Below are 15,680 nucleotides of genomic sequence, written 5' to 3' on the forward strand. Positions count from 1 at the left end.
CTGGGCACTGTCCTTTAGCTTTTTTTTTTTTTTTTTCAAATTTTTATTATCAAACTGATGTACAGAGAGGTTACAGTTTCATATGTTAGGCATTGGATGTCCTTTAGCTTTTTTTACTCAAGGCCTACCAGTTAAGCCATAGTTCTACTTTTAGCTTTTTGATGGTTAATTGGAGATCAGAGTCTCACAAACTTTTCCCCCTAGGCTGGCTTGTAACCATGATCCTCAGATCTCAGCCTCCTAAGTAGCTAGGATTATAGCTGTGAGCCACCAGTGTCTAGCCAAACAACAACAACAAAAGCCAAACTAGTGGGAAGAAAGCTGGGAACCATTGAGTCCCAGTAATGGTAGAAGAGAGATGAGGTAGATAAAGTAGTTTTTGCTCGTTGGATCATTCAGATTTCATAGTAACTCAGAAATTAAAGCAAGAGCAGAAAATAATAGCAAGGAAACTGAGGCTGGGTGGATACCAGGCTACAGGTGGGAAGCTAATGATGGGGAAACAGTCTGAGAGAGAAACAAGTATACTCAAGTCACAGTCAAGTATAAGAAATTACATAACTAGATTGCATTCTGGGTGCTTTCCACAAAGACCATACTCAATTTGGGTTTTCTTTTTTTTCTTTTTTAAACAGGCTATCTAAGGAAACAAATTACTGCTTATTATATACATTTTCTTTTAAAAGGATCACTATGTCTGTGCTGTCAGAGTCGGGTAGCTATTTCTGGTATACAGAGAATATTGTTTGTGGTTTGATATTTAAGCATTTTAAAGACATGATAGTATATTTTGGACTTGTAAACTTCTAAGCATAGTTATGACTAAGGTAAACCCAGGTGAACCTCATATGAGGGGCAAGGGATACTCAGATGATAATACTCATTCAAAATTGTTTTGTTTTTGGCAGACAACATTTGTCAAGGAAAGGGTGAGTATACCTTCCAAAGATATCTTGAATTTTTGAGCCTGAAATTTTGTTTATGGACACAAAAATAGAATCAAAGTAATTTGTGCATGCCATTGCAATCACCAGTTGGTTTAGCTAATTAGGGAAGAAAGACATTTGTAATCTCAGCTACTTAGGGGGCTGAGATGGGACAATTGTGGTTTGAGTCCAGCCATCCTAGAGAAAATGAGTTAGTGTGACTCTATCTTAAGAAAAACAAACACAGGGGGAAAAAAAAATCCAGTATCACAGCAAAATACCCAAACCAGTGTGGATGGCATACTTCTGCAATCTTAGCAGGCAAAGGTAGAAAGATCTTGAGCCTAGCCTAAGTAAAAGCAAGAGAAAATACACCGAAGCAAAATGAACTGAGGATGTGGCTCAAGTGGTAGAGTGCTTGACTAGCACACTTGAGACTATAAATTCAAACCCCTTCAAACTACCTTCAATGCCCCCCCTTCTCTGCCCAAAGGGAAAGAAATTTTAAAAAATCAGTATCAGAACAGTGAAAATTAAAATAAAATAAATTAGAACCTCTTAGCAACCTAGATTCTAGCACAGTACATGACAGTATCTCCAGAAACAAATTAGATAAAAACATCCTACAAAATAACCTAGCAGTTTTTTTTTTAACCATTCAAGATGTCGCAAAAGCCAGTATTTAATTTTGTGATGAGTATTGCTGTAAGATCTCTCACCACAGCTGGGAATATGGCCTAGTGGCAAGAGTGCTTGCCTAGTATACATGAAGCCCTAGGTTCGATTCCCCAGCACCACATATATAGAAAACGGCCAGAAGTGGCGCTGTGGCTCAAGTGGCAGAGTGTTAGCCTTGAGCAAAAAGAAGCCAGGGACAGTGCTCAGGCCTTGAGTTCAAGGCCCAGGACTGGCAAAAATAAAAATAAATAAATAAAAATAAATCCTAGAAATGATTTTAGTTAAAAAAAGATCTCTCACCGCTGCTGGGGGAGATCTTGAACATGCCTATAGCCCACTATTTAGGTAAAGATAGGCACTCAACTTTCTCTAATAGGAGACATAGAAATAAACAGTCACCAGGTCTTATTTGCTAAGCCAGAATGAAGTTTATTAAACCATCGTCTAGATGGTTATTTCCCAAAGAGCAGTGGAATAGCCTCACAGATCCCAAGTCTCCACCTGTACCCAGAGGAGCAAAGCACAAAGAAGTTGAGCCAATCCACAGGAACCTGGCCGTAGGCACTGGATACCTATGGATTTAGCTTGGACGTAGGGAGTAGCAGCAGTTGAAGGCCCAGGTCATAGAGAAGACAGAGGGCAGTCAGGTCACTGAACCCGAGTCAAGGTTTTGACTGCTTAACAGGGCTCACAGGGGTTCTCGCAGCAAGGCTGGACATAGGTGGTCAGGTTGATCCCGCTGAGGCCGGGAGTTGGGTGACGGGAGCTGAGCAGCCAGCAGCTTGGTGCAAAGACTTCGGGCTGGCAGCAGGGTGGGGGGCAGTTGTCACAGCAGATGGGCTGAAGGAGGTTGATCTCATGTGGGCAGGTGCTGGGCAGGCAGACTCCACAGCGGCAGGATTTGTCAGAGGAGCAGATGGTGGTGGCGGGGCCGGTGGGGACACTGCAGCAGCAGCGGGGGATACAGCAAGACATGGTGCTGGGAGTTGGGTTTTTGTTGGGCTGGGGAGGAGAAGGCTCTTGGTGTCTTGATGCTTCTGGCTTCTGCCTCTGGCTCTTATATACCTGCCTCCCTGGGCGTCAACCTATGACCAAGAGTTATTTTCCTCCCAAGTTTCAGTTTATAGCAGTTTCCATAAAATCCATCTAATTACTTAAGTGGTTTATTACCTATGTCATGCTTGTCACCTCATTAAAGAGATTCAGGTCATTTTGTTGTCAAATAAGGACTCTTCATAGTGCCTAGTGGTCACTGCATAGACAGACAGCTTCATTTCAGGCTTCAAAGGCGTGGAATCATTATCTTCCAACCATTACACATTACTAAGAGTGCCTAAGTATGCCAGGTATCTGCATATCTTCTGTGTGTGTGTGTGAGTGTGTGTGTGTGTATGTGTGTGTGTGTGTATGTGTGTATGGGTTGTATCTACTTTTCAGATGAACAGATAAGTAGACTTTTTGATGGTTATTCTATCAGCAACCCATAGATGTGCGGTGTCATGATCCTCTTGACCTTCTGGCTGAAAACGTTGGGAAAACATTTAGATTTATTCCTTGTGGGCCTCAGAAACTCAATGAAGATGGATGGGTAGAATCTACAGAGCAGTGGGTTTTGGTTCTGTGTAAAGAGGCATCCTCTCATAGCAGATTAACTTTAGCAAGTCACTTGTTTCCTTCTTTTTCTTTTCTTTCATTTATTTGCCAGTCCTGAGGGTTGAACTCAAAGCCTGGGCTCTGTCCCTGAGCCTCATTGTGATCAAGGCACTCTACTACTTGAACCACAGAGCCACTTCTAGTCTTTTCTGAATAGTTTATTGGAGATAAGAGTCTCATGGACTTTCCTGCCTGGGCTGGCTTCAAATTGCCACCCTCAGATCTTCACCTCCTGAGTGGCTAGGCTTACAGGCATGAGCCACTGGTGCCCAGTGTTACTTGGTTCTTTACCATGCTTTGTACATGCTTTGGATGATAACATGGCAGGATGGGAACCCAGATCTGCATAGGTGACAAGGCCCAATGGTCTTTAAAACTCCTATCCAACCATGTTATGTATTAAGACAGTTTACCACCCAAATACCCATTGTATTGGGCCATTTAACGGCTGACAGGTACAGATTTTGCCCAAATGAGTTTTATATGAACAACTGCTTCAGGGGACATGAAATAATTCTCTTCAGTAAGTTTGAGGAAAGCTGAAGAACTCAGCCTTTCATATGCTTCTGTAGTGCTCTGTGATTTTTCATTGAAGAGATAGAATGTTTTAAACTTTCTTGTTCAGAGATTGTTTACTTTTATAGGTTAGTATCATAGGGCATGCTTGGGGAAATTGAATAATATCCTATAGGCTCTGCTGTCTAGAACAAAGAGGTATTTCCAAATTCCATCTAAACCACTACAATTATTTTATTTTTAAAAATTTTTTATTGTCAAACTGATGTACAGAGAGGTTATAGTTTCATACGTTAGGCATTGGATACATTTCTTGTACTGCTTGTTACCTTCTCCCTCATTGACCTCTCCCCCCTCCCCCTTTCCCTTTCCCCCCATGAGTTGTTCAGTTGATTTACACCAAACAGTTTTGCAAGTATTGCTTTTGTAGTCGTTTGTCTTTTTACCCTGTGTCTCTCGATTTTGGTATTCCCTTTCAATTCAATTATTTTATTTTTTAAAATTATCTTTAAGTAGTTGTACAAAGGGATTTCAATTCAACATGTCAATTTGTGAGTGCAATGCATCTTAATGAATGTTACCCCTTCCTTCCTCCCTAATCTCTCTGAACCCCACCCATTCCCTCAATTTACCTGGCTCCATTTTCACTCTCCCCCTCTCTCTCTTTCTCTCTCTCTCTGTCCCTCTCTCTCTCACACACACACACATATTCACACACATTGACAATTGTGATTTGAATTCACCTACTCTACCTCTCTCCATTTGTCTGTGCCTAAGCAGATGTAAACTTTAGTATAGTATTTTGAATTTTTTTTTTTTTTTTTTTTTTTTTGCCAGTCCTGGGGCTTGGACTCAGGGCCTGAGCTCTGTCCCTGGCTTCTTTTTGCTCAAGGCTAGCACTCTGCCACTTGAGTCACAGTGCCACTTCTGGCCATTTTCTGTATATGTGGTGCTGGGGAATCGAACCCAGGGCTTCAAGTATATGAGGCAAGCGCTCTTGCCACTAGGCCATATCCCCAGCCCTAGTATTTTGAATTTTTATTAGAGTAGGAAAAACATTAAACTGAAGAACTGTTTTGAAACTAACTGGCTTTGAAAGGCTTACATGCATATATTCTCTTGATCTATCTTGGCATAAAATGGTTTAGGAAATTATACAAAAACAAAAGACAACAAAATGAAAGCTCAAAAGAGTCCTTGATTTTAACCACCTTCTTAACAGAGTATTTTGTAGCTTTGGTTCTCTATCCTGCATTAAAATATTTTAAGTCAGGGGGCTGGGAATATGGCCTAGTGGCAAGAGTGCTTGCCTCCTACACATGAAGCTCTGGGTTCGATTCCCCAGCACCACATATATGGAAAACAGCCAGAAGGGGCGCTGTGGCTCAGGTGGCAGAGTGCTAGCCTTGAGCGGGAAGAAGCCAGGGACAGTGCTTAGGCCCTGAGTCCAAGGCCCAGGCCAAAAAAAAAATTTTTTTTGTTTTTTTAAGTCAGCCACTTATTGATTGAATACTTGTTGCAAACTAGGCATTATGCAAAAAGAAGCAAATAAGTGCCAGGCGCTTGGTGTTTACACCTGGAAGCCAAGCTACTCAGGATGCTGAGATCTGCAGAATGTGGTTTGAAGCCAGGTGGAACAGAAAAGTCCATGAGACTTTGTATCTCCAATTAATGAGCCAGAAGCAGAGCTGTGGCTCAAGTGTGCATCCTCTGTGGCTTACAGCTCTGTGACCAGCACTGTTACTGTGTCAGTTTCCCAAAGCAGAATGACCGGGTTCCAGTAAAGCTATCAGCACAACCATGTTCATTGCAGCACTATTTGCCATAGCCAAAGTATGGCATCAGCCCAGATGTTCCTCAATGGACAAATGCATGAGGAAAATCTATCTATCTATCTATCTATCTATCTATCTATCTATCTATCTATCTATCTATCTATCTATCTATCTATCTATCTATCTATCTATCTATCTGTCTGTCTGTCTGTCTGTCTGTCTATCTATCTATCTATCTATCTATCTATCTATCTATCTATCTATCTATCTATGGATTTTATTCATCCATTATATTAAGTGAAGCAAGTCAGGCCCAGAGAGACAAAGGTTGCATGGTTTCCTTCACATGTGAAAGCTAGAATTAGCCTACAATGTATAAGCAAACACTTTGGGTAGTATGCAAGTGCATACAAATGTATTGACTAAATATGGCAGATTAAAGGGGGAAATCACATAGTGTATTTCTTAGAAAGACAAAGTCAAAGCCCAACAAAATAGCACCAGGAAATGGGTAATTGCAAGGGTTCATGGGACTAAGGGGGAGGGATAGACAGAGAAAGAAGAGAAGTATGTGTTGTGGTGGGGAGAATGTACTCCAGAAATCATTGTATATAACTGCAAATTTAAGAAAAGCAAGGGAAGGGGTGGTTCAAGATTGGGAGATGAGAACATTAAAAGGGTTGACCTTGATTAAGATGCATTGCATGCATAAGCTACTTTGTTAAGTGGCAACTCCTTTGTACAACTGCTTAAAGATAATAATTTTTAAAAACAGAATGAAAAATACTTTGACTGTAAAGTCACACAGATAAAGAGCAGTAACTTTTCAACAATTGTGCATTAGTATTTTATTAGTATTTTGTGGTTACTTGATTTCATATGATAGTAGATAATCATCCTATTTTATGTATTAATTCATTCAACAAAATGCCCAGTGCCATCCTAGGTTAGAAGAATACAGCAATGCTGAGATCAGATAAGATTCTTGTTTTCACAGTGTTTGTTCTGGTGGTAGAAACAGACAGTAGTAAAATAAACAGAGGAATATATAAAGACTTCAGGAAGTGGCAGGTGCCAGAAGAAGATAAAGCAGGGGAATATGCCCCAGTGTCCAGGAGGCACTTAAGATTGATACCTTCTTTGGTTATGGTGGTTAGAAGTGGTTCCTGATTGGGTGACTGGCATACAGTGACAAGAGATGAAGTCAAAGTGTTGGTATGTGGCTGGTTAGATAGGATTGTCCAGGTTGTTCTACAGAGTTTATACCTTATTTTAAAGGCATTGAGAATCTAGTGGATGATTTCTTTAGTCATTTAAAATATATTTCTTATTTTTAATGGGCACAAAGAAGTTGTACATAGTTATTGGGCACAGTAGGTAACTTTAATGTTTTTAACATGTGTAAGGATTTGATGACATATCTATCACCTCAGACATACATGATTTCTTCGTGTTAGAGATATTCACCATCACCTCTGCTAGATAATGGGTCATGTTTGATTATTTGTGATCAATCCTTGTTATACTACTGTGCTATTGAGTATTAGAAGATACAGTTCTATATTGGTTTATTTAAAACTAGGAATGAAAGGATATGATTCATGCACAGAAGAAAATGAAGAACAAGCAAGGGGCTGGTGGCTCATGCCTGTCATATTCAGGAGGCTGAGATCTGAGGATCGCAGTTCAAAGCCAGCCCAGGCAGGAAAGCCCAATTAACCACCAGTAAACCAGAAGTGGAGCTGTTGCTCAAAGTGGTAGAGGGCTAGCCTTGAGCAACAAAGCTCAGGGACAGTCTCCAAGGCCCTGAGTTTGAGCCCCATGACTGACAAAAAAAAAGAAAAGAAAAGAAAATGAAGAATAGCAGAGCCATCATATAGACTGGCCAGACAAGTGAGAGTCTAGGCAGCAGGACGGACTGATAAGAGGTGGTAGAATTGGGGAGAGATTTGAGAGGTAAGGTGTGATGGTCATGCTGAGTGAGAGCATGGGTGGACAGGCGGGTCAAGGATTGTGTGGAGGGCACAGATTAACTCACAGGTGAGGAGACCTAAGCCAAAGCTATGGTAGGAAAGGGGTTGATGATAGTGAGTTTGTTTTAGAACCCACAGAAGTTCAACAGCCTGAAGTCCATGGAAGAGAACAGAGCTGGTGTAAAGATTTGGGAGGTTCCCGCAGGAAGAGGCAACTTCTGCTGACTATGAAGTTCCCAGGCTGGGAATGCGATGATCACTTTTATGTGCTTTAGTCACCCATGGTGTTGAACTTCCCTGTGTCTTACTGACATCCGTCTCCCAACGACACAGTGGATTTCTGGGTTGGCATTGTGCAAAGTCTTCCACAATGGCATCTCCAAGTCAGCAGGAATCATAGCAGGCTTCCTGCTCAAGGTCATTCAAGGTTGCTTTTTTTTTTTTAACTGGTTGGAGAGCTTCATCTCTTCACATAAGCAGGATATGGAAACTTTTTAAGTGTGTCATCCTTATAAAAGTGCCTGCAAGTAAAAATCCTTTGGTCATTATTTCCTGAATTGCATGACATTTTAAATTGCTGGCATAGTCCTTTATAAAATAGATCCGGGCTGCCATGGATATTGATCTACCTATTTATTATATAATGCTCACGTTGTACTTACTTGAGCATTGGGGCAAAGGATTTGGGGCTCAGATTAAATAAGCCAGTTGACTCAGATTTTCCCACTGAGAATAATTAAGTCTGTTAGGACTCTTGCCACCTTGCTATCTTGAACTCTGGGCCTGGGTGCTGTCCCTGAGCTCTTCAGCTCAAGGCTATCACTCTACCACTTGAGCGACAACACCACTTCTGGTTTTCTGGTAGTGGAAGATAAGAGTATCATGGAGGGGCTGGGAATATGGCCTAGTGGCAAGAGAGCTTGCCTCGTATACATGAAGCCCTGGGTTCGATTCCCCAGCACCACATATATAGAAAACAGCCAGAAGTGGTGCTGTGGCTCAAGTGGCAGAGTGCTAGCCTTGAGCAAAAGGAAGCCAGGGACAGTGCTCAGGCCCTGAGTTCAAGGTCCAGGACTGGCAAAAAAAAAAAAAGAGTCTTATTGACTTTCCTGCCCCAGGCTGGCTTTGAACCACGCGTGATCCAGTGCCTGGCTCCACCTTGCTATCTTTACATTGAAACTTATTCTTAAGTTGGAGTCCTTGTCGATGAAAGTTGTGTATCTCCTGCTTGAGCACAGCTGATAGTCACTGCAGGTGTGTAGGGGTGTGTGTCCTACGGGGCTGACTGTGATTATTCCACTTCGTCTCATGTCAACGGACATGATCTCCCTGCCATCTGCCAGAACCAATCTCACAGTATTCAATCACATGTCATGTGCAATATTCTTTTGCGTTGTCAATCCTGATTGAGGTGTTTTTTTTTAATAGAAAGATACTCATCTATGATACATAGCTTAAAAATGGAATGCAAACTGCTAAATGGTGCCAAAGTGAGGACTGTTGTAAGTTCACCTCAAATAGTGCTGCTTCACACATTCCACAAGGGGGTGGGGGTGGGGGTGGGGGCAGGGGAAGTACTGGGGCTTTGATCGTTAACCTGTAAGTTAGTTGTACAAAGGAGTTAGTTACACTGTTAGACTCTTCCCCTAGGTACTCCACAGTTTAGTCAATTTCTCTGTGCATATCTGCACATGTAATCTTTCTACCTGTTGATTAGACACTCTTACACTGACTGGAGTCTTACCCATTTTCCTTGGGAACCCTAAGCCTTCAGTTTAGTGCTTGCATATTATTGTAGATTACAGTATACTTAAATAATGTAAACCTCCATGTGTTAACTACCACTAACTTGGCTGGGCAAATAGACATTTAATAAGATTTGAGTGCCTGGCATGTGCAAGTGTTTTTTTTTTTTGTTTATTTACTATGCGAAATCTAATATTACAATAGTTAAACTTACAATGATTCTATAACAAACTTTAGAGACTTACCTGCTATGTTATTTAAATATAAACTGACTTTATGCCTTTAGCATATTTTGAGTTGTGAGCTGACTAAATATGTGGTTGTCTGTACAGTGAGAGGAAACTCATACATTTTAAGACAACATAACAGGGTTCTAAGTACCTCACAAGGATTTTATCATTTAATTCTTACCACAACATTAGGAAGTTGCTGTTGAAGTTGCCTTCTACTTTATAGCCAATGGTGACTGAGATGTAGGGTGGTTAAATCACACGAGGTCAATAGGTGGTGATGTTTGGATTGAACCAAGGCCTTTCTGACTTCAGAGTCTGTACCTGTAATCACTACACACTAGTCTTTAATTTGAGTGGTTATTATGTTTTTCAAGAGAAAATATATCACTTGGCTTATTTCAACCAGACTTTGTTGGGCAGGTAAGGACAAGCAAGCACAGGTGTGTTCTCTAGTGTTTCAGTATTTTCTGGGGCGCACAGGACTCAAATACAAGACGAATGAGGAGAAAGGGAATTCCTGCAGTAGGCAACAGCAGCATTAAATGCCTATAAGTGGAAAATAACTGATTTTTTTTGGGGGGGAGGGGAAGGAATGAACAGAACAGGGCACTATATCCCAATAATTATCCATGAGGTTGAAGCTAGAGGTGGAGTTTTGACTTCCAGTTTGAAACTAATTATGCTGACCATTGATGGTGAAAGGATATGTCTTTCTAAAGTAGGGAAGTTACCTTGTTAATTCTGTATATCTTGTGAATGTAGCTAAGGTAACTACTACACTGATAAGGCACATAAAGGATGAATTAATACATGAGATTTTTTTTTTTTTTTGCCAGTCCTGAGGCTTGAACTCAGGGCTTGGGCACTGGCCCTGAGCCTCTTTGTGCTCAAGGTTAGCACTCTACCATTTGAGCCGTAGCTCCACTTCCAGTTTTTTCTATTTATGGGTACTGAGAAATCAAACCCAGAGTTTCATGCATGCTAGGCAAGCACTCTATCACTAAGCCATACTCCCAGCCTGAGAATTTAGTAGCAGCAGCAGTAATAAGAGTAGTACAGTGTCTGAAACAGTGCTCAATAAATCAATCTAGTTGGTGTGGCAACTATTCAATAAATCAAAGGAAGCTGGAGCTCTTTAGCTCTTATTTACAGATCTCTGTCTCTGTCTCTGTCTCTGTCTCTCTCTTTCTCTCTCTCTGCTCTTCCAAGTCTCATGGCTAGTCAGAGTTGTCACTGCAAGCTTTGAAGCTAGTGGTGGCCTCACCTTCTGCAGAAGCATTAGTGTCACCTGGCCTTGCCTTGTTAAGGTTACCTAGAAGGAAGCAAAAAGGAAGGAGCAACTCCCCTCCTATTCCAGCTCGGCAGTTTTCCTCTCTTGCCCCCTAGTGGTCAAGTTCAGTAGAGCCTCTGGCAAAGAAGCAATGGGGCTGGGCACCAGAGGCAGCCTCTCAAAGCTCAATAGAGAAGGGAGTGACAATCGGTGCCCAGGGCAGTTCATTCTGCAACTTATGGCTTCCAACACAGGCAGTGTTTGTCTGAGGGATCTCCCAACCCCATTCTCTGTTCCTAGTTCCTTAATTATAGTGTCTCATCCTGTGTTTGGGGTGGGAGTGGGGGTCAGAGTTGCATAGTAGTATTTCAATGTGTAACTAATGAGCATGTGACTATAAGTAACATTTAGCCTCTTTTAGGTTTGAATTACTCATCTACAAAACCGAGTTCATGAAAATCTGTTTCACAGGATCAATGCCAGTATTAAACAATACTAAAGTTCACTGAGAGCTAATTTAGCCTGTGGCCACGATGGGGAGGGAAAGAAGAAAAAGCATGCAAATAAGTAAGGAAAGAGTCTCTACAATCTTTGTTTCTATGACTTGTCATGAGGATTCTCTCCATCTATGCCTTCTGAATAGCCAAGATGATAGGTGTGAGCCTCTGGGCCAGTGTCTCATGAATACCTGATGGCACTGCCAACAGAGCCATTTTATACATGGTTCATTGGGCAGGCAGCCCACTTGATCAGCATTCTCTGTTGTGGGGAAACATTCACCTGGGACTGGAACTAGTATATCTTCAGACTGTGTGCCATTATGAGACAGAACCATTTGGAAACCTTTTCCCTAGACCTCACTGTCATTAAGATTCTAAGCCTTCTAGTCCTACTCTCAAGTCTTGATGGTTTAGCTGAACAATGAGACACTGTGGACCTGTACTTCTGAGTGTGTGTGTGTGTGGGGGGAGTGTTGGCCCTAGGGCTTGAACTCAAAGCCTAGTCACTGTCCCTGAGCTTTATCTTTTCTTCCCCCACCCCCAAGGCTAGCACTATACCACTTAAGCCACTTCCAGCATTTTGGCAGTTTATTAGAGGTAAGAGTCTCATGGACTTTCCCACCCAGGCTGGCTTTGAACTGCAATCTGCGGACCTCAGCCTCCTGAGTAGCTAGGATTATAGGCACATGAGCTACCAGAGTCCAGTACTTCCAGGTATCTTTGAATCCAGACAACGTAACCCACTGCAGTACTGCTTGACATTCTGCCCATTAGGAGGATTATCCTTCAGGACTTGATCTTCAGGGCTCATGTTTCAGCAATCTGAGAATAGATCAACTTTACACTGGATAATCCAGGATACACTTCTTGATGTCAACTCATCATTAACTGTCAGTACATCTGAAATGTCCCTGGGCAATGACTGATATTCCAGATGTAATGTCTTTAATGGAGGAGATTATTATAGTCTCCGGAATCTGCTATGCAGTTATTGATGTGGGAAAAAAATAAGCCCATTTTTCCATATCAGGATAACCAGAAGTAGTTTACTTTGACCTAGTTTCAATTCTAAGCATTTCCTTAGGACTATGTCAGTCCTGTGCTATCTGGAGCTTCCATACAACATCCAATCAGCCCGTGGCCTGGATAGCATCGTATTGATTACATCTGCTGAACAGGGAGTAGCACGTACTTCCAGTGCCTTATTAAAACATGTAAACTCCAGGATAAAGGTAAGCCTTGTAAGAATTAAGACACTTATGAAGCAAAGTTTCATGGAGTACAATTGTCTAGAATAGGATAAGATTTCTTCCAAGATTTTAGCTTTGGAAAAAGCACAACTTCTGATTAGCTTTTTGTGTACTTTAGACTCAAATGAATACTATATCTGAATGTGATTTTATAATATATTCAATACTAACTTAATATGCTTCTGCATAATTTTTTTAGGGAGGAACAAGAGCAAGGGAAGGCAGTAAAGACAACCACCAGTTGCAGTACAAGCTGCCATTTCATCTTGGGCCTTACCAGCCAGCATACTCCGCCATGTCTCACTGACATCCACCCTCTGGCAAGTACCAACAGAAGAATTGCAGAGCATTCCTCTAAGGTTTTTAGGGAAAAGCCATACCTTCTCCTGAAAATACTTCCCCTCTAATAATCTGCTTCTGGTTTGCTTGTAGGCAAGACTTACAAAAAGGGACCCAGTGACCATAAAACTGAGCTGCTAATGCCATCTTGGTGTTGGTGTTGTTCCACCAGCCGTAAGGTTGGGTATACATAAGAGCACTGTATGAAAGTAGAAATGTTATACAAAAACCGAGGTTGGAGCATATCCAGAGTGTGCCAGAGAGATTCAAAAGGTAAGAAGGATTTGACCTACAATCATTGGGTTTCAAGACAGAATGGGCTCTGTAAAATCATGAGAAGGAACGAATCCTGCAGTGAACAGTGAGCTTGGAAGACAACCCAGTCCCTAAATGAGCAACACACAGCTAACTTTTCAATCACATAGCATATACTAGTACAGCCAGTGTGCAATTTGGGGCAATATCAGTCTCATAGCTCCAGGAAATAAATGATACCTCAAGGTCTCCACTAAATATTTATGGATCTCTGATTATGACTAAACCTCAGATTTTTTCTTCTCTTTAAAAAAATACGTTTTATTGTTATTTTAGACGTGGTGTAGAGGGGTTACGATTACATGAATCAGGTAATGAGTACAATTTGTTTTGAGCCATGTTTACCCTTTCCTCTCTTTCTCTCAATCTCCCCCCCCATTCCCACCCATAAAATGTATAGTTCATTTTCCACGTAGTATCTAGTGAGTACCACTATTTTACTTGTCCCTTTGTTTCACCTTTTCTGTGCCCCCCCCCAAAGGCAAATTAACTAACAAACAAGACAAAAGAAAAAAAAACAGCAAACAACAGCAACAAAAAAATTTTCACTTTCTTTTCTTGGAGTTCATTCACTAATGTGTTAGTTTATATGATCATATGCACAAAGCTATTAAGCCTTTATAAATCCCCTCCTATGCATATCCTCCTTTGGTCTCATTGTGTGAACATCTAGAGACCTGTATAATTTATCATGTCCCAGTGTATTTTTTATTTTATTTTATTTTTTTTGGGTTTATTTATTTATTTTTTTTGGCCAGTCCTAGGCCATGAACTCAGGGCCTGAGCACTGTCCCTGGCTTCTTTTTGCTCAAGGCTAGCACTCTGCCACTTGAGCCACAGTGCCACTTCTGGCCGTTTTCTGTATATGTGGTGCTGAGGAATCGAACCCAGGGCTTCATGTATACGAGGCAAGCACTCTTGCCACTAGGCCATATTCCCAGTCCCCCAGTGTATTTTTTAAAACCATTTAGTGTGGTTACTTGTAGATTTATAGGCACATTCTAGTTACCACAAATGAGGGAAACCATGCAACTTATGTTTCTTTGGATCTGGCTTACTTCACTTAATATAATTTTTTCCCAAGTCTTTCCGTTTCCTTATGAATGGGGCAATGTTATTCTTTCTGATGGAAGCATAGAATTTCTTTGTGTATATAAACCACCATTTCTTGATCCATTTGTCTACTGAAGGGCATCTGGATTGATTCCATATCTTGGCCATGCTAAGCAATGCTGTAGTGAACATGGTTGTGCTGGTAGCTTTAGTGTAGCCTGGTTTGTGTCCTATTGGATAAATGCTCAGGAGTGAAATTGCTGGGTCATAGGGAAGTTCTATGTTTATTCTTTTCAGAACCCTCAATACTCCTTTCCAGCATGGTAAACAAACTTACATTCCCACCAACAGTGTAGTAGAAATTTCTTTTGTTGACATCCCCACCACCATCTATTATTATTAGTTTTCTTGATAATGGCCATTCTAACTAGGGTGACATGGAATCTCAATGTTGTTTTGATGTGCATTTCTTCTATGGCCAGAAATGTTGAACATTTCTTCATGTGTCTATTTGCCATCATTACTTCTTCCTCTGAGAAGTATCTCTTTAAGTCTTTAGTTCATTTATTAATTGGGCTGTTGAGTTTTTGAGGGTTTATTTGGGGGGTTGAGTTTTTGAGCTCTAAGTATATTTGAGATAGGAGGCCCTTGTCTGATGCATAGCTGGTAAAAATCTTCTCCTATCCCTTGGGCTTTCTATTTATCTTGCTAGCAATGTCCTTTGCTGGCAGTATCTCTTCAGTTTGATGTGATCCCATTTATCCAGTCTTTCTTTGATTTGTTGTGATTCTGGATCTTTATTTAGGAAGTGTTAAACCATGCCTAGGAGCCTTAGTGTTTTTCTTACCCTTTCCTGTAATATTTTCATTGTCTCAGATATTTTTTCTTTCCAGGCTGTCACTGAAGCATGGACTCAGAGACTAGATAGTACTCCTTAGCTTTTTGATCAAGCCTAGCTGTCTACCAGTGGAGCCACAGCTCCATTTTCAGCTTTTTTGGTGGTGCATTGGCAATAAGAGTCTCCTTGACTTTCCTGCCTGGGCTGGCTTCTAGCTATAATCCTCAGATTTCAGCCTTCTGACTAGCTAGAATTACAAGCATGAGCCATCAGCACCTAGCTCCCCATTTTTGCTTTGGAATAGGAAATATATGTTTTGTAATCATTAGATCATTGATACAATCTAATCTTTTTCAATATTATGTGTAAGGAGTTGGTATTCAAGAGCTTCCTGCAGTCTATTTTATCATGTAATAGTAAAGAAAATTCTAGGGTTAAAGTTTAGAAAAGTTTAGTAAGTATGGGCTTGAGACTTACAAGTAGCCACTGGTAGCATTCATTTGGATGGCCAAATAGGTCAGGGTCAGGGTCTCTTTCAATTCTCATGGGATATGTGTTCTAAGTGAGAAGAGTTAAGATGAAGAAGAGGTGGGAACATCGCTGATGTATATTCCT

At 41.1% G+C, this 15,680-nt stretch overlaps 1 protein-coding gene across 1 annotated transcript; it reads right to left on the reverse strand.

Annotated features, from left to right (window-relative positions):
• Nucleotides 1-2,282: 2,282 nt before the first annotated feature.
• LOC125365352 (keratin-associated protein 3-1-like) lies at nucleotides 2,283-2,579 on the reverse strand. The gene has a single exon (XM_048365359.1). The coding sequence runs from the start codon at nucleotides 2,577-2,579 to the stop codon at nucleotides 2,283-2,285; it is 297 nt and encodes a 98-aa protein (XP_048221316.1).
• Between the last annotated feature and the right edge of the window lie 13,101 nt (nucleotides 2,580-15,680).

Source organism: Perognathus longimembris, chromosome 17, assembly GCF_023159225.1.
Source record: "Perognathus longimembris pacificus isolate PPM17 chromosome 17, ASM2315922v1, whole genome shotgun sequence".
NCBI classification, from domain to species: domain Eukaryota; kingdom Metazoa; phylum Chordata; class Mammalia; order Rodentia; family Heteromyidae; genus Perognathus; species Perognathus longimembris.

Excerpts from the sequence above, each read along its gene's own strand:
- LOC125365352 (XM_048365359.1), bottom strand. The coding sequence starts at position 2,579 with ATGTCTTGCTGTATCCCCCGCTGCTGCTGCAGTGTCCCCACCGGCCCC.